Source organism: Barbatula barbatula, assembly GCF_947034865.1.
Source record: "Barbatula barbatula genome assembly, chromosome: 11".
In the NCBI taxonomy this organism is placed as follows: domain Eukaryota; kingdom Metazoa; phylum Chordata; class Actinopteri; order Cypriniformes; family Nemacheilidae; genus Barbatula; species Barbatula barbatula.
The window spans coordinates 23,534,569-23,559,727 of NC_136774.1; the positions used below are offsets into that span (position 1 = coordinate 23,534,569).

General features: G+C 38.7%; 2 protein-coding genes across 7 annotated transcripts; both read left to right on the forward strand.

The window, feature by feature from the left end:
* The first annotated feature begins 1,028 nt into the window (after positions 1–1,028).
* On the forward strand, positions 1,029–12,705 carry plat (plasminogen activator, tissue). 2 transcript variants are annotated; one of them, XM_079467659.1, is made up of 16 exons: positions 1,078–1,196; positions 2,019–2,169; positions 3,697–3,787; positions 3,866–3,911; positions 4,473–4,607; positions 5,584–5,694; positions 5,875–6,049; positions 6,946–7,037; positions 7,124–7,298; positions 7,888–7,973; positions 8,264–8,323; positions 8,665–8,872; positions 9,372–9,508; positions 9,660–9,800; positions 9,879–10,027; positions 11,177–12,705. In XM_079467659.1, the coding sequence occupies exons 2-16, from the start codon at positions 2,111–2,113 to the stop codon at positions 11,336–11,338; spliced, it is 1,827 nt and encodes a 608-aa protein (XP_079323785.1). In that variant the 5' UTR covers positions 1,078–1,196; positions 2,019–2,110; the 3' UTR covers positions 11,339–12,705. The 2 variants fall into 2 exon arrangements, with proteins under 2 accessions (XP_079323786.1, XP_079323785.1); XM_079467660.1 differs by lacking the exon at positions 2,019–2,169 and having other exon boundaries at positions 1,029–1,196.
* Positions 12,706–13,364: 659 nt separating this feature from the next.
* On the forward strand, positions 13,365–24,906 carry LOC306901056 (B-cell linker protein). Of its 5 annotated transcripts, none has more exons than XM_079468547.1 (20): positions 13,365–13,564; positions 15,048–15,299; positions 16,430–16,461; positions 16,555–16,589; positions 16,730–16,770; positions 17,015–17,105; positions 17,203–17,297; positions 17,555–17,612; positions 19,233–19,322; positions 19,432–19,460; positions 19,551–19,581; positions 19,656–19,737; positions 19,824–19,854; positions 19,938–19,971; positions 20,305–20,413; positions 21,719–21,747; positions 22,460–22,503; positions 22,622–22,705; positions 23,374–23,532; positions 24,615–24,906. In XM_079468547.1, exons 2-20 carry the CDS (start codon positions 15,297–15,299, stop codon positions 24,729–24,731), a joined length of 1,194 nt encoding a protein of 397 aa, XP_079324673.1. In that variant the 5' UTR covers positions 13,365–13,564; positions 15,048–15,296; the 3' UTR covers positions 24,732–24,906. The 5 variants fall into 5 exon arrangements, with proteins under 5 accessions (XP_079324673.1, XP_079324671.1, XP_079324674.1 ...); XM_079468548.1 differs by lacking the exon at positions 13,365–13,564 and adding an exon at positions 14,179–14,302; XM_079468545.1 differs by lacking the exon at positions 21,719–21,747 and having other exon boundaries at positions 13,367–13,564; positions 22,428–22,503.
* Positions 24,907–25,159: the final 253 nt, after the last annotated feature.

The window sequence follows — 25,159 nt, forward strand, 5'->3', positions numbered from 1 at the left end:
TGAGAAATGTCTCCGGTCCTGCAGCGTATAGATGTTGTGTGACGAACGATACTGACCGGTCACCGGCTGTTCTGAAGAATGAAGATGATGAAGACACAAACCTCAGCTGCTGTTATCGTGTGTTTACTCAAATACTTCCTGTTATCGTGCAAACAGATAATAAACATGTTTGAGTCACATGACACACAGACCGTCACGAGAAGCAGAACCTATAGTGTATTTACAGATTTACAGTAAACATTCAGCACGGCTTCATCATTTTTATGATCCTGTGAGGTGGAAATTTGCCATCTGTCGGGCATCTTTATAGAAGCTGAAAGATGTCAATAAACATCTGAACCAATACACAGAAAACAACGTATACAGAACTTTCTCTTTCGTAGCTCAGGATATTTGATGATTGTGTTTCATAAGTCATTGTCATTTTTGAGACAGATGAGACTTAAGCGAAAGTTTCCACCTGCTATCCATTAAATCTCATTGATGTTTAGAAGAAGACTCACTCTGGGATTGTTCAAATCTTCCCATTAATTAAAACATCTGATTGTCCATGAGACACCAATAAGAAGCTTCATCATATTTGACATTTTGATTTCAACAATGCTGTTTAGTATAAACACATACACAACAAGTCAGTAAATGAAGCAGAAATGACTGGACGCCAAACACATTTGGTCTCTTATTCAGACTAATGGAAAACAAAAGAAGAGGTTTCTAAATATCTCAATTAGTGTTCTGCAGAAGAAAGAAAGTCCTACAGGTTTGACATGACATGAGGATGAGAAGTACAGTAAAGAAAAGAGTCAATCATGTCGGAATGTTCATATTTGAATAGAATGTTCATCTAACCAACAACCATTATCATTCATACATGAACAAGTGTAAGTCAATTGTGTAAATCATTGTTGATGTCACAGTTTTACATCACTGATACTGGAGAACATGCGTGTCGGACATTCCTGGTGCGCATCACCCGGTGTGCGTCCGTCCCTCTCCTCCTCTACACGCCCCCTCACAGCGTCGATTCCGTTCCACGCCTCTGCGAAGAGAACAACCGGCATTCGGGAATAAATATCCAGAGATTCATGACTTCAGACACAGAGGACACACAGAGAGACCGAGAGAGAAAGAGAGACACTTTGGATTTAGACTCATTTTTACGCACGCTGCACTGGAACGCGCACTTGCTTTGGGAGGTAAGACGAGCACGCACACGGCGTCTTTACTTCATGGTTTTGAACTTTTTAAGGGTGGTGTTGTGTTCAAGCACACAGTCAGCTGCCTACCTAGACATCAACACCTGACCATCACAGGTGGATTGCGAGCACATGTGCAACATGATCCAAAAATGAACGCTGGTTATAGGAAATATAACAAAGTATTTAGATTGGAATTAAATGAAAGTATACTATGTAGTGTGTTGTGTAGTATACTTACGGGAACAATCATATTGTGGGGGTGTTCAGCTGTTTATGTTGAGATCTACACAAAAAAAAGTCAAGAATCTTGCTCCTATAGAAAGATTCAGAATATAAACTCATGTCAGTGTATAATGTCCTTGTGTGATGTAGTTGTTGAGGAATTTCTTTTCCTCTTAATAACTTCCTACTCCATATGAAGCAACTCTTATCTGTAGAGAATGCACAGCCCGGCCGTGCCATTTCTTTTCAGCACTGTATGTCTACAGACGTCATGTTATGTACAGACACGGGGGAGATAATGAAGACAGGTCCTAAAAAAGTAGATTTGAATAATCTTTGGAATGCAACAGCGCATGGTGTCCATCTAATGCATTAGTTCTGTCTTTTCTCCGTCTGTTGGTTTAGATGAAAAAGAAAGCAGAATGGCAGACAGACCATTTCTCTTGATCCTCTGCTGGCGCGTTTATCAACCCCTGACACATGCACAGTTGCAGAGCAGATATACTCTCAGAACGGCGTGTCTATCTGTCTGTCTGTCTGTCTGCGTGCGTGCGATGAGTCAGCTATACTCCTTTAAAAGCTTTTCCTCTCATTCAGGGTGTTTGCAGTATCAATGTCTGCTGGACAATGCTGCTCTGTTCTGTGTGTCCAGCTGAAGTCAGGTTCAGATTTCACACACGCTCCAACAGATGAAAGGAACGGTTCACCCACAACGTTTCCCTGATCTGTGTCTTACCAGTTTAATAATGTAAGATTACATCTTGAAAACAAGTATTCTGTTTCTTGTGTTTCATACTTAAACTGCTTGAGAGAGAGAGAGAGAGAGAGAGAGAGAGAGAGAGAGACAGAGAGAGACAGAGAGAGAGAGAGAGAGAGAGAGAGAGAGAGAGAGAGAGAGAGAGAGAGAGAGAGAGAGAGAGAGAGAGAGAGAGAGAGAGAGAGAGACGAGAGAGAGAGAGAGAGAGAGAGAGAGACAGAGACAGAGAGAGAGAGAGAGAGAGAGAGAGACAGAGAGACAGAGAGAGAGAGAGAGAGAGAGAGAGAGAGAGAGCATAAGGTGACTCACTGTGAGAATGTGTCATGTTGATCTGAGCCAGATGATGACAAACGGCAAGAGAGAATAACAGAAAGAAAGAAAGAAAAAGAAAGAAAAATAAAGATTTAATTGAGTTGTTTGTGTTGGATTCCGTTGTCAGTTTGTGTTTTGTATGTGTTGGGGAGGGGCTTCATGTCTATCGTGTGTGTGTTTGTCAGTTGTTTCCATATGTTTCCTGCAGGGGTCTGTGTGTCCGAAAGCGTGTTAACCGACAGCAGGTTTATTATCGTGCATGTATGTTTGTTTGTGTGTGTGTATAACATGTAACATGCTATCTGGCTTGTGGGCGTGTCATAAACATTTCTGACAGCTCAGGAAGCTCAGTTTTGGGTTCATCCAAAAAGATTAAAGGTTTCATATGAGGGGGCTAAAACTAATATTATCATTTGTTTTAGATGTAAAGCCACTGTTGTGTTGTTGAGCAAAAAAGTGTTTCAGAAGGAAACCAGACGTGTCTGTCTGTCCTGGTCTGAGTCATTCTGCTGACATGGTTTCTTTTGATTTATTTGCCACAGGAATGTTTCAGTACAGTATTCTGCACAGGCGTCTCGATCTGTGTGTGTGTTAAGCTCTAAAGCGGATGAGAGGAAGTTTCTGAGAGTTTTCACAAACTGAACTCCCGAAACAAGAAAGTTTTTTTTAATTTGTGGGGATCAGATTGTATTGTATGATTATTTCAACGGCAAATCTTACGATCCAAGAACCGATCAAAGCACACAGTGTCTTCATTAGATCACACACTAACCGTGCGGTTTTATCAGTTATCAGTCTGAGTCGATGAAACGATGAACAAATCCTTTGTTGAATGATGACTGACTTGACTGACATTCCCTGAAAAGTAAGTTGCAGAAACTCACAGGTTTCTTCTGTAGGCCTCTATTGTTTCATCTAAACCACATTGAAAAGGAACACGGGGTTCACTTAAAACTATTATGTATTCTCATTCTCATGTGGTTGTAAACCTGTATGCGAGTCTTTCTACAGTGGAACACAACACAAGATATTTCGAAAAATGTCTCAGTGGTTTTGTGTGCATACAATGGAAGTCAATGTAGTTTAACAACGTTAGATTATCAACATTCTTCAAAATATCTTCTTTTGTGTAACATGTTTCTTTGGGTACGCACACAAAATGCACACATGTACAAGCATGTAACACACTTTCCTGTTATGTTTCAGGAGTTTACAGCCAGACCTGCGTGAGAACATGAATTTATTCCTGAAACTTTTGCTGCTTCTACCGGCTGTTTTCTGTTCTGCGGCTAACACGGTAAGTGTGTGTGTGTGTGTGTGTGTGTTTGTGTCATGGATGATTCAAGAATTAAACATACCCTGAATGTTCTCACAGGACCTCCATCACAGACAGAGGAGAGGCACGCGTCTGTCTACTAAAGGTGAGTTTCTACCTGACCTTTCACCGTCACCTTTAACCTCTGTAACTCCTCTTATCTCTGACTGTGTTCTCAGTAGCACAACACCACACTGATCAAGATTTTTCTGCAGTACGTCTAATGTGCACAAAATGCATAATGTATGTAACATATGTTATGTTCTTGTTTTTTATTCCGAGCATAATGTCCAGATCCCAGTAAACTGAACATGAATATGGATTTTTTGGTCCGGATATATTTTGGCAAACTAAAGAAGTGTTCTGGGTGTCCGGGTACAGACAATCCGCACTAAACACCACAGACATACTGCAGATGCCAGCAGCAGACGATAGGGGACGCTAATAAAAGAGACAAAAACAGAAAGGTTCAATTGACCACAGCAGAACTTCAGCCAATAGAGACTCACAGGAGGACTCTGTCCTCCATCCAGAATGTTCTCCTTCATGTCAATCTGAAAAAAACCTTCTGTCTTGAAATATGTGCTGCTTCCAATTTTTTCAGAAAAAACTTTCATTCATTTAATTGACTCTTTGTTTGACCACAATGATGATGTGTGTGTGTCAGAGGTGTGTGTGGACACTGACTCAGCCGCAGTCAGAAGCAGCGGAGCGACGTGGCTGCGCTTGAAGGGTCCGAAAGTTGAATACTGCCGCTGCACATCACGAGGAAGAGTACAGTGTCATGAGATCCCTGTTAAAAGTGAGTGATCGTAATCGCAAAATATCGACAATATAGAGCAACTGAGACTGGATTCATAAAGCCTCTTTATTCACACGAGTTACAAGAAGTTACACGACAAAACGTTCAGTATTACAGTTTGAAGAAGTATTAAAGTCAACAGAAAAGGCGATTACGACCCAATTCCTCAATATTGTGACATTTAAAGAGTGACAGGGGATATTTGATGAATACAAATGTGTAGGGCAGGACTTAAGCTGTCAGAAATTGATAGGATGTCTCTGATATGACAGCAGCTTGTTAGAAAAGTCATTCCAGATGTGGTTTAGTGCTATTATTCATATGTATACATATGTGGGTTTGTTTAATGCATTTTTATTATAGTTATTATGTTTTGATAAAGGATTTTTAACACTTGCACTGATGAATAATACATATGATATAATACAACAATAATTAACCAACAACTAACCAAAAACTACTAAATCCGTCCCCAACATTCCTTTGTTTGTGTATTTTCTTTTGTGTGTGCGTGTGTGTGTGCAAACCAGAGCATCTCACCAAACATTTTGCACACACGCATACAAACACATATACACACACACACTTACACACATACACACACATACACACACACACTTACACACATACACACACATACACACACCCACACAAAGCGTGTCCACCCTGTGACTCAAGCGCAGATGTGAATCAAACCGTTTTGAATTATTGCTCAGGGTTATGACTTCACTGCGCTTTATTGAATGTATTGTTGTAAAAGTTGTTCTTTGCTTAACGTAAAACACTAACAGAACAATAATAAAACCACTTTACATCCAATTGATTCGGATATTTTGGAAAGACAAAAAAATACTCCTAGAACGGGTTCAATAGCGTTTCACACAGACAAATAAATGTGTTAAAATAATAAGTCAAGCGGATATAAACGTACAGTTTCTTAAAGTGAATTGTTGCATTTTCCTCTGGTGTTTTGCAGAATGTTTTGCATCTAAGTGTTATAACGGAGGGTTGTGTAAAGAAGCCATTTACTCCAGTCATTACATATGCCAGTGTCCCGCAGGCTTTAGCGGCACCCAGTGTGAAATCAGTAAGTTACAGCATGACATTGCATTTATGATATAGCAAAAGAGTTTCAAAACTTGGTCACTAACTCTGTCCTGAATTACTCCAGAAAACTTGCTTTAACAGGTTTTGATAGTTGCTTGATGTGTATCCAACTACTTTAAGATGTCTTACTGTATCTAATATTCATCTCGGTTTCTCATAGACACAACCGAGAAATGTGCTCGGGGTCAAGGGTTAGCGTACCGTGGCACCTGGAGTACCAGTTTGTCAGGACTGGAGTGTGTTAACTGGAATTCCTCCTCACTGAGGGGAAAGAAATTCACAGCTAGTAGGCCAGAAGCAAACACACTGGGACTGGGACATCACAACTACTGCAGGTATACATAACCACTGCACACCATCACGTGTGTTATACATTGGTTTTATAATGCTTTATATTACACTTAATAACATTTCTCATGCTAAACAGCACAGGAAATGCTTTTCATACTATTCGTTGTGTGCTAGCTTGACCTTTCCAATATGGCGGCGCCATTGACCCCACTGAGCCTCCAAATTATTTGTGGGGTAGATTATATATATATATATATATATATATAAATTTAAATGATACTTCCTTAATTTTCTCTGTGATTAAATATTATTTGGGAAGTAGCCAAACCTTTTTCCATTCAATACAATCTGTGAACCGAAACAACCGTTTTATGTTCCACGCGCTTCATGCGACATCAAAATACCGTGAGAGCAGACCGCTCTGTTTCTCATGATACTTATATCGTATACTTTGATCGGTCGTGACATGTACAGAGTTTCGTGAAGTCGAACACACACACACATATATATATATATATATATATTTAGTACCCGTATGTTTACCAGATAAAGTCCCCGCTCTACCACAATATTGACATGTTTTAATAAAACAAACTATCCGTGAAATCATGTAACGTTACTGGCAACACAGCTATGAAACACTCGCTGCTGGCGTTTTCAGATGCCTAAAACGATTGGTGGACTCACAGCCAAGCGCTTCTTGTCTTTCGGAGACGGGCAGTATATACAACATATAATTTTATAACATATTAAAACTGTTCTTAATTTTCATCTTTATTTGAATAACATTAAAATAGACGTTTCATGTTTGAGAGAGACGCTAGGAGCAGACTGTAACAGGAGCTTACATGTTTGTTTTTGCGGTTGTCACGCGAGACTTCTCGTTATTATGCAGCTTCACATTTGCTTACGTTTAACTGGATTATATTTAATTTCCCAGGAATCCAGATGGAGATACTAAACCATGGTGCTTTGTTTATAAAAGAGCTCAGATCACATGGGAATTCTGCTCTTTACCGACCTGCTTATCAGGTACACACACACACACACACACAGGTACAGATATACACATTCGTTGACAGTGTGTAGTGATGTTGTGTGGTCTTGTTTTGTGTCAGACCCCACGCTGGAGTGTGTACGCAGATCAGGACAGACGTACAGAGGAACGAAAGCTGTGACACGCAGCGGTTTAAAGTGTTTACCGTGGGACTCCCCCGCCGTCTCTCATAAAGTCTTCACTGCATGGAGATCTGATGCCAGAGAGGTGGGCATCGGCAGCCACAACTTCTGCAGGTACATAAACACACGTGCATTTATACACACATGTACCCACTAACAACAAACATGAAGTGAATATTACACGAACGCACCAAGAGCGTCAATGGTGACATGTTGCTTTAATACATAGACTATACACTAGGGCTGTGCGATATTGAGGAAAAATGCGATATGCGACAGCTTGCTAAATAATGCGATATGATCTTTATTTTTTTTAAATCAATTTAAATTGTATGAAAATATATTAAAAAAATATAATATAACCAACATATATTTCACATTATTTTAGGAAAAAGAAAGCATCACTTCAACTCCTGAAAGTGAACAGCCATGTGCATCTCCCAACTTACATCCGCCTGCCAGATAGATACTCTCTCCGCATCCACCTTAAACTTTGACCGTTCATAACTTTTCAAAGAATTGAAACGCTGGTTCCCAATATGCATATTGCGATATATTTCAGGAATTTCTATATATTACACAGCCTTACTATACACAAAGAGATGTAGACTAAATGTTTGTGTGACTTTAATGAAAATCACAGTCGTTGAAAATTGTTTCCATAATCAGATCCACAGACACACACTCTCCTTCTTACACACAGAAACCCAGACGGTGACCTCGGCCCCTGGTGTCACGCGTATAAAGGATCCCAGCTGATCTGGGAACTGTGCGATATCCCCAAATGCTGTAAGTCTTTAGAAATGATTTCATGAGGCACCAGGACACAAGGGAACTTTCTCTCAAAGTTATCTCAAAATTAAGCAGGAATTTCTTATATCTTAAATGTTAGCACATACTATAATGAGCTGTGTGATGTATGAGTGTGTGCTATATTCATGTTATTCTGTATAGTGAGTCATTTTGCTGTTGCTAAACTGATGATGATGATGATGATGATGTTAATGTTTGAGCAGAAACACATTTATTTTGTTGTGGAATAGATGCGGTGTGTTCAAACTCTGTTTGTCTCTCCACAGCGAAGAAACCTTCAATATCCACGCTCGGACCACGAGCTCCCACACCTCTCAACAGTCAGGGTGAGACACACAATGATCATAATTCACTCCATTTTTCCATGCGGTCGAGGTAAATAGGGTCCGACAGTGACTAAACTTACCCTTATAAATATCAAAACGTATTGTTGACTCGTGGTTGGTGCATCCAGAGCTGTCTGAAGTCATATAACTTTGCTTTCCTCATTTGGATAAAAGCGTCTGCTAAATGATGCCATTTGGGTTTTGGCAGGGCGACTAAGGAAGCCACGATTTATTTTTCGGTTTAAACTGTATTTTTACATTCGGTGACGCACACATTCCCGCATGACGTCATCGGGTGCCGGATGATGTCATTACAGCTCTGCACTCTCTCTCTCGCTCAGGTTCCTGCGGTCAGCGTCTGGAAGGTCCTTCTAACTCTCTGCCCATGTTCAGGATACGAGGAGGTCAGGCCAGTGACATCAGAGAGCAGCCGTGGCAGGCGGCTATCAGCATATTTCTGCCACGCGCCAAATCCTACAACTTTCGGTGCGGGGGGGTCCTCATCGACTCCTGCTGGATCCTGTCCGCTGCTCACTGCTTCCCGGAGGGGTGTGTACTTGTCACTGTGTGTGTGTGTGTTTGAGTTCTCACTTAAAGAGACGGTTCACCCGTGGAACACAAAAGAAGACATTTTGAGAAATGTGTTTTGTGTTTATGCAATGGAGTTCAGTGTTGTTTGTTTATCAACGTTCTTCAGAAAATCTTTTTTGGTCGGAGCCGATGGCCGTGTGATTAGTGCTCTGTTGCGCTCCGGGCGACCCGAGTTCAAATTCCTGTTCGAGGTCCTTCCCGATCCCACCCCCCCTTTCTCGCCCACTTGACTTCCTGTCCTCTCTAAAAAATAAGCTGTCCAGATAAAGGCAAAAACGCCCCAAAATAAATCTTAAAAAATAAATATATATATCTTTTGTGTTCTGAAGATGAACGAAACTGGTACGAAAGACACAAGGGCAATCAAATGATGAATCCTAATTTCAATCATGTGTACTGTCACTTTAAATAAACAGTTTGATATAGTGTCTGATCTCATCTGATTTTTTCCTAGCAGATTTTACGAGAAGCCTCTTCAGGTGGTTCTGGGTCGAACCTTCAGACTTCAGAACTCCAGCAGTGAGCAGATCTTTCATGTGGAGAAGCACTGGGTCCATGAGCAATATGATGAGGAAACATATGACCATGATATAGGTGAGAATTCTCACTTGGAGCAAATGTCTTAACTTTGAGATATTCATTACATTTAACGGTAATATATTTGGTCTTTTTTCCTAAACTTTCGTTATTGCTTTATTTTCAAATATCTTTGATTTGATGATGATTTGATATATTTTGTCTTCAGCTCTGCTCAAGTTGAAGAGCGACTCTGGGATCTGTGCTATAAACTCTCCTGAGGTTCTGCCTGCGTGTTTACCGGAGCCAAACCTGACCTTACCCGACTGGACGGAGTGTGAGATCTCTGGTTATGGGAAAGAGGACGAATGTGAGTTTTCCGAGACGTGTTCTGTACGCCGAAGTCGCTGTGGGATTTGTAGGCTAATGTTCTTTTCGTCTCTCCTAGTTTCTCCGTTTTACTCTGAGAGAATTAAGCGAGGTCTCGTGCGGCTGTGGCCTCAGGAACAGTGTGTTCCAGAGAAGCTGTCCGGTCGTCTGGTGACCCCTAACATGCTGTGTGCAGGAGACACGCGTGGTTTAGATGATGCATGCAAGGTAGCACGCTATGTCGGTCTCAGTTTGCATACTGTTCATAATAATTCACTCACCCACGTCATTTTCTGTCGCAAACAAATTGAGGCTTAAGTGGAAAGCTTTCCAGGGTTCTTATCCATATAATGCACTTCGACCCTTAAGTGATACTGGGGACAAATGTGGCCAAAATGATTTAGTTTTTTCAAATAACTCTTTTCTCTTAATTTGATCGGTACGGTGGGCACCCATAGGAAATGACTACAATTCCGAGCAATTCTTTTTATTTGCTCAATAACCATCAATAAATCCAACACAATACAGATCATACAGACACATAAATGAAGGGGCGAGCCTATACAACATCACAACCACGCAAACACACACACACACAACCACAAACAAAGAACTGAAAGAGCCTATAACAGATTGCTTTTTTTTATTTTACTATCCAGAAGTCACATTTTCTTACACTGGTACTGGAAAAGTTGGACTGGGCAGCCGACCACAAACTCACAGATGCCAATCAAACATTATCCAAAAATACATTTAATTGATTTTGGGTGTAATCAGCTTGTTTTGTGATTATATTAAAATGAAAAAAAATTAATAATATTTTAAGAAATAAACATATTTATATAAAATATCAGTGGGACAATACATCATTGCTGGGGGGGTCAAAATGCCCGTCAGGTTTGTTAGTTACGTTTCCAGTCGTTTATCATACTCTTATCCCACAACTTTATTTGTAAACAGTCGTCTTTTCAATATTTTTTCATTTTATAAAAATATATGTGGCTTTATGATCTGATATGTGATGGGGACAAAGTAGTAGATTAGAACCTGCAACAATATGAAGTAGTCAACTCGCTACGCCACTGGAGACGCTAGCTAGCCAAAGTCAAAACTGGTCCAGAGAGTCAGTGTATATAGTCTCCGCTTACAACACGACTATTTGCAATCAGTGTAAATATACACTCCGTAAAAGATATTAGGAAGTTCGTGGAGGTGCTTTGCTGGGGTTAAACAGGTTTCTGACGGGGCTGTTGCCCCAGCGAGCCCCCCCAGCTCCGCCACTGATGCTGACCACAGTTATTCCTTTGCGGCAAAGTAGAAGTAATTTTTTTGACTGTTTTGATGTGTGAATGACGGGTCTCTGTCTTCTGTCTTTAGGGAGATTCTGGTGGTCCTCTGGTGTGTCCCAAGAACGGCAGGATGACTTTGATGGGTTTGATCAGTTGGGGCGACGGCTGCGGGAAGAAAGACACGCCCGGCGTTTACACCCGCGTCACAAACTACACAAAGTGGATCTCCAGTAAGATGAGATCTAACTGATACATAAGCACACATCATGAACACGAAGAGTCTGTTGAAATGAAGGTGAGATGGAGAACATCTCCATGGTCATCATGTTTACTGCTGGACAGCTTGATTCTAGCAGTCAAGGACCCATCCGTTATGAGAGGAAACATCACAGATCATCAGATGTTGTGTATGAGGCACATATTGCACACAAGAAGAGAAATGTGAATAAGGACCATGTTTCATTCTTGTATTTTAGTAAAACTGCACAGGACGATGCTGTGGAAATGACTTTGGGTGCGAACTCTGATTCAGATGTGCACCTGCTCTGCTCTTTCTTTTAGTGGCGGTCTCCCGGACAGGGATTAGTTTGAACCAGGTCTAGGCCTTGGTTGAATTAGGATATTTAAGTTGTTTTTAAAACATACTTTACAAAAAAACATGACTGGTGGGCATCTTGAGACAAAACAATCGCACTGATAGATTTATTATAAGATATGTCAGTGCAAGTTTCGATTAAGACACCTTTAACATTTAAGGCTTAAAGTGATGTTCACCCGAAAAATGAAAATTCTGTCATCATTTACTCACCCTGACGTCTACATACCTGTATCAATGACTTCGTTCTGATGAACGTGGAGAAAGATATTTGGAAGAATGTTAGCAATATTCAATTCTGTGACATCATCAAAGGTGCCCCAAAACTATTTGTGTTACTAAATACTTCAAAATATCTCACTTTGTATTCAACCGAACAACAAAATATACAATATTTTTGGTAGCGGATGATGTCACAGACCCAAAAATTTAAAACATTCTTTCTTATATATTTCTTTGTGTTTAGCAGAACAAAGAAACAACCTTGTTTGAGGTTTGAAACAACCTGAGGGTAAATAGATGATGACAGAATTTAAATTTTGGGGTGAACTGTCCCTTTAAGACCTGCCTGGGAAACCTCCACATAGTGTTTTAAATTGATTAAATGGATTTAGACGAAACATTTGCTTAACGTATAAACAGTTGCGATACATAAACTCTCGGGTGACAGACGCTTTGAATGCGAGTGTTATTTTTATTTAGTGACGCTAATAATGACGTTTCATAACATGTTTTTAACACTAAATATCTGCTGGGTCAGAGACTTTGTTACTTTGTGTTTTAATACAATTTGAAGATTTAGTAAATCTAGACTATTCTAACTTCTAACTGTTGTATTTGTCAACCCATATCTATTATTATTGCGTGCTTTAGAGTTTAGGATGTATACTAAGTTAATATTTAACTTTTTAACAATTTTTGTAAACCTTAACTTTATATGTATTATCAGTTATTCTTAAATTATTGTTTTATAAAAGCTTGTACATTATTTTGCCTGACATTTTATAAAACATTAAAACAATTAGCATTCGTCTTCAGTATTAATTTCAAATTTGGGAGATTTATGTCTGTAGAACAAATGATTACATGCTAAAGTTTAGCGCTATAATAATGGGGATTATCTAAAGTGTAAAGTCAAAATAATTCAAAGACTTGAGTAGAAAATATCCAATGTAATGCTGAAATGATACTCATTGTGTGAGCCGCTTTAAAAAAACATTTACGGTACAGATACATAAATTCAACATCAAGTTGGTGAGGTTAGAAACAAATGAACTCTTTAAATGTTCTTTAGTACGGTTTTGAAAACATTTATAGTATTTTCTGTAGTGAAGTACGTAACCATCGGGTTTAAACATTAACATCAAGTTTTTACCAAGGGTCTGAATAATGATGATGATCTCATTCAATCTTCTAATAAAGATGATATGTTTTTAACAGATGCATATGTTAAATGTGATGAATTTACATCTGTATGTTTATTATGTGATATATGTAACGTTTGGATAAATACATTTGGAAGCACCACAATAAACCACTGAAGTACATGAATCTTAAACTACTACTTCAAGTGAATCATTAACTATTTTAAATCCTACGCAGAAATGATTTCTGACGTGTTCTGATGGCGATGTCAGTATGATCCTTCAGCCAATCAGAAACCCCAAAGACAACAGGAAGTGAGAACACAAAGTGCTATGTATACAGTGTGTCAGTGTTTGCAGACTTAGAGAATTTGCATTGAGAATAATGTAAAGTTTGAAGCAAATGCAATTTTGCAAACAGCAAGAGCTTCCATGCAAATACAGACAAAATGACAAGTACATGTCTTGCAAGTATTTTTATGCAGTAGATCTAGTTTTGTGTAGCCTGTACAGAAAGGTAAGTGTGATGCAACTTATCTTATTCATTTGAATATATATGGATATAACCGGCTAAATAAAGATCTCGCGCCATTACTCACTGTCGGCGGCAAGTCGATTAATGACACCGTGCGTAAAATTAACATGTTTATTGCATCATACTTGCATTCCGACTAATATTGGTGGGACTCGGACTGTTTCGCTTCTCCCCTACTGGCTCACGTAGTGTTAAGTACTATATTATAAACACTATCATTGACATGTTTTCTGTGGTCAGACAATCGGACGTGTGTGAAATAAAGACTGAACGCGACCCGTTAGTTATGCTATTTATATGATGTTGTGCATCTATGACTAGCAGGTGTTAGAATAAATAAAGGAATAAGTCATCAGTGGAATGAGCTTATTTTGAGTGTTTTGACTTTTGTTGACAGGTGTTCGAAATGTTTTGATATAAAAAAAAACCACAACTCTATACCACACAAAACGGCTTTATGTTGTTATTCTCTATGAGTTTATTTGCTGTATGCAGTGTTGTAGTCAGTAAGACAGCAGTCGTGCCGCTGAAATAGCACAGATTCAGTTCCTCCGAGCATTTCCCTGAAAATCCGGTGAGTTTAACAAACAAACACTATGGCATTTTCTTCTATGGCAGTCTCTGGTGCTTCAGAACTGTTGGTTGCTAACATTCTTCCAAAATATCTGTCTTTGTGTTCAACCGATCAAATAAATGTATAAATGTCTGGAACAACTAGAGGTGAGTAATTCATGACAGAATTTTCATTTTTGGGTGGAGTATCCGTTTTAAATCAAGGGATCGGTCTTTGGATCTCAAGCATCGCAGTTACAATTTTGGGTTGGACATGAGACACAGGCCCGCTTTGATACAGCTCCCAGATGCTGGAGGAACACACGAACACGACAAATCAACCTGATTCTGATGTACACATCAGTTAATATCCAATAATGCACACATCACACATTCACAAAATCATGCTGGGGTTGAGTGAGTAATGGTCATATCCAACTCGAAAAAATGCATTTTGATAAAAAGGTTTTGCCGTTTTACATCGCGCCTCTCTCTCAGTTCTGTTAAATTAGACATCAGTGGCATGACATTCTTGTATTGCTGTTTTATTTTCCGGTTGCATCATTTTGAGATCTATTATCTTCTGATAACAACAACCACTTAAGCTGATAACACTCCGGGTACTGCGAGACATCTTCTGCTGGTTAATGCATCACTCTTTTCTCATGTTGTGTTTAAACTAAATGAATTCTTTCAAATCAATATTTCATGTCAATTATAATTCACTCAGCCGTGTAATAAGTTGGATAACGCACATTTAGCTGGAAGTTATCGCAAGATATACCCTAAGGGCGGTCAGGTCCTGGATGCCAGTACACATCTTGATCACTTGTTCTGTCTGTGCGTTTATTGTTTTATTATCAGTATTTTCATAATCTGATGTCTCATGTAATCAGAGTCTGTTCCTCTGAAGGTTCGGCACTTCTTCTTTCCTGACGTTGCTCGATCTGTGGTCATCAGACGTGAGTCTAGCGGAGCGTTTGAGCGCTCAAGGTCTCTCTGTTATTAACAGGGATAAACCATCCACCTGCTATGCAAATACACAGAGAAACACGCACACCTCCTGCACGCTACATACCGGCCTCATATACAAAGTCCTGGAAGATTTGCATTCAGACCCGACAGCAGAAATTTTCTTGATGAACTAGAGACCGCACGCATCATGGTAATGTACTTTTTAATGCATGAAATATTATTACTGCTATTTATTTTGATAAATTCAATGTTCATATTACTTAAAAACAAACAGGTTTCGTAAAAGGTATTCTTCTTGAAGTATGAATTAAGGCACTATGAGTTTTGTTCATGAAGTTGTTTATTATGAAAGGGTTTTGAGTTGGTTTCATATGTTAATGGACTTTTGTTTGTTTGTTGGTAGTGGTGGTAACACATTTAGCCTTTATATAGCTTCATATATAAGATGAATAATCTGGAACATATGTGTCAGTTTGTGTATCATATCATATCACAAATTGTTCTCTTCATTTGTAAGTCGCTTTGGATAAAAGCGTCTGCCAAATGTCTTCATGTAAATGTAAATATATAATGTTTTAAACTGATCAATTCCACTCAAATACCCTTGATAATGTCAGAGCGTTAAAGACCGTTCAGCTCTTCATTAGCATCACATATAAAGTCACATTGTTCTCTGTCTGTCGCAATAGAAACATCGATCTGATAAAAGCCGGAAAATAAGTTTCAGCTTCACCATATCTCTCTCGTCACAGCGATTGTCAACGTTTATCTTTTTCTTGCGTGTTTGTTGTTTTTTCAAGTTGAGTTTCTTACCAAAACATTATTAAAACTGTCTAAAGAGCAATCTCACATGTGATCAGTCGTTTCTTAAAGAGATAAGATGAGCAGATGTTAGATTTTTATTGTGAGAAGCAGAACACGGAGGTCGTTGTGCAGTTTATTCCACATCTTAATGAAGGTCGGGTCTCATGTGGTCAGGTGATTTATGTGAGAAGTGCTTGTTCACTTGTGACAAAGACACATTCACCTTTCTGTGTGTGTGTGTTTGTCTAACCATGATAAGCCCTTGTGTTCCTGCCGCGTTGAACAAAAATGTGTTATTTGTTAACATTAGTAACTACATTAGTTAACATGAATAAAACAAGATTTTTTCAGATTTGATGGTGCTTTTTATATTCAATGTTTTTGCACAGCAAGATAACAGTGATGTTGTTCTTCTATAGCTCTGCAAACTTTCATTACATTGGTCTTAGATTTGTCACAAATAAGTTGACTTACAGTAAGACACTATACAATCAAAGATTTATTTTGTGTCTCCAGAGTTTCCTCGGGAAGCTGAAAACATCTGTGCTGTAAGTACGAAAGTCTTTGCATGTCCATCAAACATATTTCCAGTCAATCTGGTGGTAAAGTTGAATTGATCTCCTGTCCTTCCTGTGGTATAGACACAGTGGACCACCCGCTCCACCCAAACGAACAGGTGTGATAATAACATTCAGTTCCAGTTAATAAATGTATGAAGTAGTGTATAGCAGTATAAGAAGAGAACACTATTGTATTAGTCTGCCGGATTTATTTGTTTGTGTTTTGTTTGCCTTGATTTTAACTCTGGGAATTTAGTAGAAAACAATTCTGGATGTGGCTGGCCGGAAGGGGAGTTTGTAAGTATTGAACACGCACACACACACACGCACACACACACACGGTTGATGAAAGGCTGGGAACTGTTCTATTTGTTTTACTTCCTTTATGTATCACCAGAATGTGTCTCATCACTTCCCTTAACATGCTTACGGATTTCTGAAACGTTTCATAACGTCATTCTGATGCGTCTGTCATTCATCCTGTAATCATGTTCCCAGTCGGACGCACATGTAAGAAATATCCTGAGCAACTTTTTTGCAGGATGATGTAGATGGAGATACATATGAGGCTCCGCCATGTGAACGTCCAACTATAAGTGTCCAACCTCGCCAAGTGGATGATGTTTACCTGGGTACAGCTTGTAATCTTTATGTTTGTCTGTCTGTAGTTTATTTTTTATACTGCTAGAAACTATATTTCAGTTTTTTGTCTGTGGCACACGTGTGTAGGTTTTCCAAACCGAGTCCCAAACCCTGTTATTTCCAAACGACAGGCAGCTCCGCCCCCACGACCGGCCAAGATCCCCCCTGCAGGCAAAAGCATGGTAACACACCAATGTTACTGCACTAATCACACAATACATCGATCGGCGCATTAAATACTTTCCAAAACCTATATGAACCTTGGGGGTAGTGTATCTGGCACAGAAATGCTACGTTATACGTCCAACTCGTATTTTGACAAGTTGACCATGTTAAGCATGAGAAGACAGCACGTTTAACATTGTAAAGAAGTCAGAAGGCATATCTCCCCTTTAAGATGTGACCTCTGAGCACAGTGTTAACTTTGTCTTCTTTCTAGAAAGCGGAACCACCACATGATCCAGAGGAGTTCTACTTCGACCCAAACGATCACAAACGTAAGCCCTTGATGAGACTTCACTCGGCTTTCTCAGAGCTTTGATCAGAGTCATCTCTGAGATTTTCTCTAAAGCTCTATGCTTGTAATTCAGATCAAATGTGACCCGGGACCACCAAACTTATAGTCTTAAAGTCGGCATGAAATGGAAGTAGCAAATATCCTTTTTCTGAAATGAAAACATAGTGTAGGGCGGGACTCGATTTCATCCACTCGCAACTGATTGGATCGGTAAAAGCCTCGTGCCATTCCTGACCAGAAGTGAAGAGAGGTCGTTTTGATTGGGGAGGGGGGCTAAACGTTTTTGATCAAAGATTACAAGTGCAAATTAATAAAAAATAATGATGTGCATGGCTAAATAATTTATAATAAATACTTCACCTCTGTGTAAAACAATTACAATGATTAATTTCATGCCGACTTTAAGTAGCACGGGAATATTTGTAGAAATAGACAACAAACATTGCATGGAGCAAAATGATATTAAGTATAGATCATGTTCCATGAGGATATATTGTAAATTTCCTAATGTAAATATATTTTTGTAAGTGAACGCAGCAAAATCGCCAGAAACACGTCTACAAACTTCTACACTCATTGCTGCCCACTCTTTGGGAATTACCCACTCATGTTTGGTATCTATATGAATTTCATTTCTTCAAGCTTTTGGGTTCATCTACTCTCCACAACGTCCTTAAAGCGGTAAGACAATATAGAGCGCGGCCATTTCTCAATATTTAGATTTTTTGCACCCTCAGATTTTCAAATGGTTGTATCTCGATGGATGACATTTGAGTGGTCCCTTTCCATGATGTGATTCACTTCATAAAACGTTAATATACACAGCAAAATTGTCAGTGTTAAAACATTTAATTGACTCTCACAGTGTGTATATAATCAACACTTTGAGAGTGTGGATTAGATATACACTGTGAGTGTTAATTTGGTCATTTTTAATGGCCAAATTAACTGTAATGGCTGAGTTTTCTGTGTATCATCAGGAGGTTTGTGTTGCCTGGGTTGTATGAACGACCAACACCTGCGATTTCAGATAAAGACTTTCTTTACTGTTCTACTTTAGAAACAATGTCATTCACATCTTGGATGGCACGAGGGCAGTTAATAAACATCAATCCGCTGTTTGAATGTCCATGTGCTTGTTTCTCCAACATACTTTGTCTGAGATTGTGATGATCACCTCTTCAAATCTCTCCGCAGCGGACGCTTTTTCGTCCCAAAATCTAAAATGCCTGTCAAAGGTTTGACTATAAATTCAAATTATACATATATTAGCTTAATTTGCAACTAGTACAAGTATAATAAGACTTGAAAATATACTCATAAAAGTTCAAGTATATAGAAAAACTACTTAATTGCAGTAACATGCGCGTGCGGCATTCTAAAAAGTTTCATCTTGATGTCCCGCCGACGTGTCTGAAAAAAGAAACGTGAAAAAAATGTGAATCAGGCTTAAGACTGGTTTCGTTGTCCAGGGTCCCTAATGTGTATAAATGTCTGTCATAGATCCCCTAATTTCATCAGTATACTGTATATATATATATATATATATACAGTATATACAGTAAACGTCTGTATATATTTGGAATCTTTTTGTCATCAGCTCCTGAAGTGATGCGTAAGGACAAACCTGGTAAAAAGGCTCCAGCAAAGAAACCCCCGAGACCTTCACCGGCCCCACAACACGATGAAGGTGATTTCAAAACAACAAACATCAAACTCTCTCTCTCTGTTTCTATGACATTTGTTTAGTTGATGACAACCTGCTGCACTTTTATTTACTGTAACTTTTACGCTTCTAGACGTTTACTTGGACCCGAATGAAGGACAGGTGAGCGTGGCTGTTTTCTGAAAACCTAGAGCAAACTGATTTCAATTCTTTTCAGGTTTCACAAGCGTGTTTTGTGTGTGTGTGTTTTAGGAGGATGACACGTATCTGGAGCCTGTTGCGGGTCTGTGCTTCACAAACATCACAGATGACACGGATCATGTTTGTGTTAGTAACCGATGTTGTTTTTGTTTGTAGATTGTCCTCCTCCAGCCCGAAGTTCTGCTCGCATGGCACCAGTGCCTCCTAAAAGTGTCGTACGAGACCCTCCAGCATCCATGTGAGCCTGTCACATGTAGACATTAACCACACACGCACATTTATGAGTCATGAATCAGACAGCTTATCATGTTGTTTTTTCTCTAGCATGAAACCACCTGTTCCAGGAGCCAAAACTGTACGTGAAACTAACATCACACATTTATACTGTACAGTCGTGAATGAACATTTTACAGACGATTTGTTTGTGGCTTCTTTTAGGGTTCACTTTTGAGCGGAGAAGGTCTGAATAAAGGTTAGTGTCTCTCGGTTCGTTTGAGCAGGGAGTCGGCACAGGACAACTTTGGGGCCTCCTAAAAATGTGGATTGGGTTTAGGAGGCATAACGGACTTTTAATGAGCAGATGAAGGGCAATCTTCATTTTTACAGATGATAATACTATGACAAAAGGATCAAAGGCAATGCAAATATACAGTAAAGCCAAAGTGTTACTTTATATACTTTATATAAAGTAAAAGTGCACCTGACACTCACCTGCAGTCTGTCACATTCTAATTTGTGCTACAGTTTTGTCATATTTGTGTAAGGACATGTAGAGGTGTGAGAGATCTTGTATTGTAATTTTCAGTTCTTCCAGCCGAGGTGAAACGTTCCTCACTCTCAGGCCACCTGTCCCCAGCTGTACCAGCCCATAAACCCGTCGTTCCCACACCCGTCTCCAAAGAACCTAAACGCAGGTGTGTGTGAATCTTTCTTAGAACGTGTGATAGATCCGAATCCACCGTCAGTGAATTTTATTCTGTGTGTTGGAGATGATCAGCCGTTCATCAGAAAGCCTTTTTCATGCTTCTGGGATTTTGACTTCTGCATCGTTCAACGCAGGGCAAACGATGTTCCGGTCACAGCCCAAGTCTAACAAGTGTGTCTGGATTAAATGTCTTCGTATAAATACTGTAAACCAGTTTAGTAGCCTACCTTATTACCGCCTGTTTAAAGTTAAGATCATACCCCACAGCTAAGAGGGGGTTTTTGTCATAGCCTTTTTGCACTGGACATTCTGGTTTTGGCCCCATCGCCGGATACAGTCGTGTCCTCATTAAACACATAACTGATAACGCTCTCGCATTCACATACAGTAAAGAATCCATGTTGACAAGTTTTAGTAAGTAAGGGCGAAATCCACAAGCTACTTCATTACCCTGTAAATATCAATAATAATTCAGAAAAGTTCAACATTGTGACAAAATGTAATGTGTTATTGTATTAGTTATTACAAATATAGTGGAGTAAAGAGTACATATACTTGTTCAAAATGTAGTCAAGAAGAGAGTAAAGGTCTTTGCACATACATTGACACAACGTGAGTTCCTATTTACTTTTTTAACATCCAGACGTTTCGGATGCAAATTTCCGACTCAATGTGCAATGGCCTTTAATGTTGCTAATATCTTTAATAATCAGTACAACTTCAAAGAAGATAAAAAGATACTGAAGTAGAGTAACTAATTATATTTACTCCAATACTTTACAACACTTCATTTATGACGCTTTCACAATTTAAGTTTGAACATTTTACATTTGGTAGTCTATTATGAATGAGCGAAGAATCGTGTTTTAATTTCAATAAACAAAGAAACCTTACCTTAGCAGTTTATGATATCTTATTTAAAACAAATGTTAACACTGAACTCTTTTTTTTAATACATTTCTGAATAACACGCAAGGTAGGGTGTAGAAACTAAAAACACTATTAACTTTCATGTTTAATATATAATAAAGTCACAAAAAGATCAACGTAAGATGCTTTAAATGTCACAAGCCTATTCTATTACAGTTGGATTTAATCTGTAGGAGAAGTTGCTTTACCCTGCGGTGACATACTTTCCGATTCTTGAGAAAAAGGCTCGTTGTGGCACGAGTTTCCTTTAACAAAATAAAAGTCCTATGTTCTTCAACACATGTGTATTTCCACATCTGTAACAGTCACACGAATGTAGTTTTATATATGTATATCATGTAATGTATGTTCTGTGTGTTTTCAGGCCATCTATACCTTCATCTCTGGAGTCAGGTCAGAACGTTTATTCATTCACTGTATGTCTGTGACCATCTGTAATGATCAAGATCAGTGAATGTGTCCGTTATCACCATTAGCTGATGTTGGCTGTAAGAATCGTTGGTTTTCTCTACACCAACAGCACAGATTTCAACATTTGGTGGTAAAAATAGCCACGTGAGGTCTCTCTTAAAGTTTATATACGATTATTTGTATTTTTACTGCATCATTTTTCATTGTCCGGCAATTGGCATTATCAAACAAATCAAATAAAGTACGAATTATATATTCTATGAAGAGACATCCCTTCATTTGTTGCGTATTTTTGCCTCACGTTTGTACATTTTAATTTACAGAAATCATACAAAGTATGTAGTCTCTCAAAAACCATGTCGTTCTTTTTTCACGTCCATAACACATGTTTATTTCCCTTTTTTAAAACTCAAAAATTGTGATGTTAAGACTCTATCGACAATGGTTTTGTGAAATACAGATGGTTGAATAAATTCTCTGAGCGTTTACATTTCACATCCATAATGCTGGAATTGCCCTTCTATCATATCAGAATGTAGTTTTCCATCCTTTGTTAACAGGCTTTTACTTTCAATACAGAATTTTATTGGACAAAAACAAAAATCGTTTAAATAATATTGCTCACCTTTGGTTGTAATGCGAAAATACATAATTACTGTCAGCTGTCTATCAACCATAGTTTGTGTGATTTCAGCGCCCTCTTTTGGAGTAAAGCCTGTGACACAAACCTTTGCACAGGTACTCATGTTTATGAACAATTTACAGAGTAATATGTGTTTATTGATTGTGATTGGGCTATGTGAAGATTTTCAATTGTGATGTCACTGATTGGCTTCTGATTTGTTATGATGAGCAGGAGGTGGGGCTTCAGGACATGCCATGGTTTGCTGGGGTTTGTGAACGCAAGGCTGCAGAGGAAACAGTTCTCAGATTTAAAAAGGTTTGTGTGTTTATATTTGTGATTTACTGTACATCTGGATTAAGTGTTTAGCGTTCCTACTAAATATGATTAATTCTGTAATTTATACTTTAAACTATAGATTAACTCTAAAGACCTATTTTTACTTCTGCGCTAGACCTACGCGTCGTCTACGTGACGGTTTTCATTTCTTACCTATGTGTCGTTGTCCGCGTCCACTAGGTGTCAGTGGCCACACACTTGTGTTGTTTGTGTAACTAAGAGCTGAAGAAGAAGCATTAGCAGTGATAGCGGCAGGTAAACAGTCCCTTTTGTTGCAGCTTGAGACGTTAAAAACAGAAGAACAAATCAATTACTTATAATTCATTCGGAAATGGGTTTGATGAAACATGACGGTATCGCAGAGTTTTATGACCTGAGGGAGGGGTTCAAACAGACCAATCACAGCGCTTGCTTTCCTCGTTGAGTTGGCGCGTTGTTAAATTTTTTGGAGAGGTGCGCGCGCGTCAGTCTACGGTGTAGGGTACGTGGCTCACGCACGAGCATAAACTGAGCTTAATCCTAATATCAGGGATTTATTTTGTGGTCGCTGTGATTTTTATGCTTATGAAACATATGCCCAGATCAGAAACGCAAGCACAGCATTTCATGGTCAACAGATAGTGATGGAACTTGATGTTTTCATGCAGGACGGCACGTTTCTGGTCAGGTGCAGTAATTCTCAGAACGGACGTCAACCTTACACGCTGGTGGTCCTTTATCATAACACAGTCTATAACATCCCTGTGCGCTTTCTAGAGGACTCGCAGTTGTACGCTCTTGGAAAAGAGGGCAAAAAGACCGAAGAGGTAGATGAGTTCTCTGATCTCTATTCACTCTTTATTCTGTACAATCATAGCACAGTGATAAGAAGATATATAGGAAATGTAAATATGTTTTCTTATTATTTTTCCAAATTTGGATTTCAATTTTTTTTAAATAGATTCCCTGTAAACATTTTTGCTGTTGTTATGCAGCTAGTTGACAGTAACTTACTGTAGATTTATATTCACCTTATTTATTGGCAGCAGTTTGTTCAAAGATAAATGAATATTAAACATTAACAAAAATGTTAATTGACTCTCACAGTGTGTATATAATCAACACTTTGAGAGTGTGGATTAGATATACACCGTGAGTGTTAATTTGGTCATTTTTAATGGCCAAATTAACTGTAATGGCAGACTTTTCTGTGTATTATCATGAGGTTTGTGTTGCCTGGGTTGTATGAACGACCAACACCTGCGATTTCAGATAAAGACTTTCTTTACTGTTCTACTTTAGAAACAATGTCATTCACATCTTGGATGGCACGAGGGCAGTTAATAAACATCAATCCGCTGTTTGAATGTCCATGTGCTTGTTTCTCCAACATACTTTGTCTGAGATTGTGATGATCACCTCTTCAAATCTCTCCGCAGCGGACGCTTTTTCGTCCCAAAATCTAAAATGCCTGTCAAAGGTTTGACTATAAATTCAAATTATACATATATTAGCTGAATTTGCAACTAGTACAAGTATAAACTGAGCTTAATCCTAATAAAAGTATTTATCTTTACAAACAAAACTTGATAAAATAAAGTCCTCATGCAAAGCATTCTGGGAACCAGAATAATTTTTTCAAATTTTGCTTCCCAGAATGCTTTGCACGAGGCTGTTATTTTATATGGGTTTTTTTGTAAGGATAAAGACTTGTTAATGTTTAATGATCATTTATCTTTGAACAAACGGTTGCCAGTAAATGACATAAATGTAAATCTACCGTAAATTACTGGCAAACTGCAATTTCTACACAAACTCTTTCCAGTCCACCTTTTTAAAATGCAGATTGTTAATGTTCCATCACTGCACGACTCCTTTGATCTGTAAATAAACCGTGTCTCTCTTTCAGCTTTTCAGCAGTTTGCAGGAGATGATCACGCATCATATGCAGAATCCCATTCTGCTGATTGATCGAAAGACTCAGTCCAAACACACCACGTACCTCTCGCACCCCGTACGGCCCTAATGCGGCTCTCTCGCCCTTACACGCACACATATATATGTACAGCATGCTTTAAAACACTCAATTATTTATAAAGCATACTTCATTTAGTGCTTTTTGTTTAGGACTTTTCATGAGCTATGTAGTGTTCATTAGCTTTACTGTTATATATAAATATGGTGTTGGTGTGAAATTGTTTAAATAAACCAAAAATAGAAATGACATAAGACTTGATGACTGTTGTTTTTATTTGTAACACATATTATTTTATACTACATCATTATACTATTTTAACATCACAATACAAAACAAAATGACACCAGTATGGTGTGAAATGCCTGTTGTGTTATACAGTTCAGTGTCATGTCGTCGGTGTTGTTATTGAGTGTGTTGTGTTGGTCTTGACCTCAGTGTGCAGAAATAGACCCCGGTGTGTGTGTGTGTGTGTGTGT

Excerpts from the sequence above, each read along its gene's own strand:
- plat (XM_079467659.1), top strand. The coding sequence starts at position 2,111 with ATGAAAGGAACGGTTCACCCACAACGTTTCCCTGATCTGTGTCTTACC. Across the intron at positions 5,695-5,874 it reads CGGCACCCAGTGTGAAATCA|ACACAACCGAGAAATGTGCT; the intron begins GTAAGTTACAGC and ends GGTTTCTCATAG. Across the intron at positions 10,028-11,176 it reads GTTTAGATGATGCATGCAAG|GGAGATTCTGGTGGTCCTCT; the intron begins GTAGCACGCTAT and ends TTCTGTCTTTAG.
- LOC306901056 (XM_079468545.1), top strand. Across the intron at positions 16,462-16,554 it reads AAGCTGAAAACATCTGTGCT|ACACAGTGGACCACCCGCTC; the intron begins GTAAGTACGAAA and ends CCTGTGGTATAG. Across the intron at positions 19,323-19,431 it reads GGCCCCACAACACGATGAAG|ACGTTTACTTGGACCCGAAT; the intron begins GTGATTTCAAAA and ends TTACGCTTCTAG.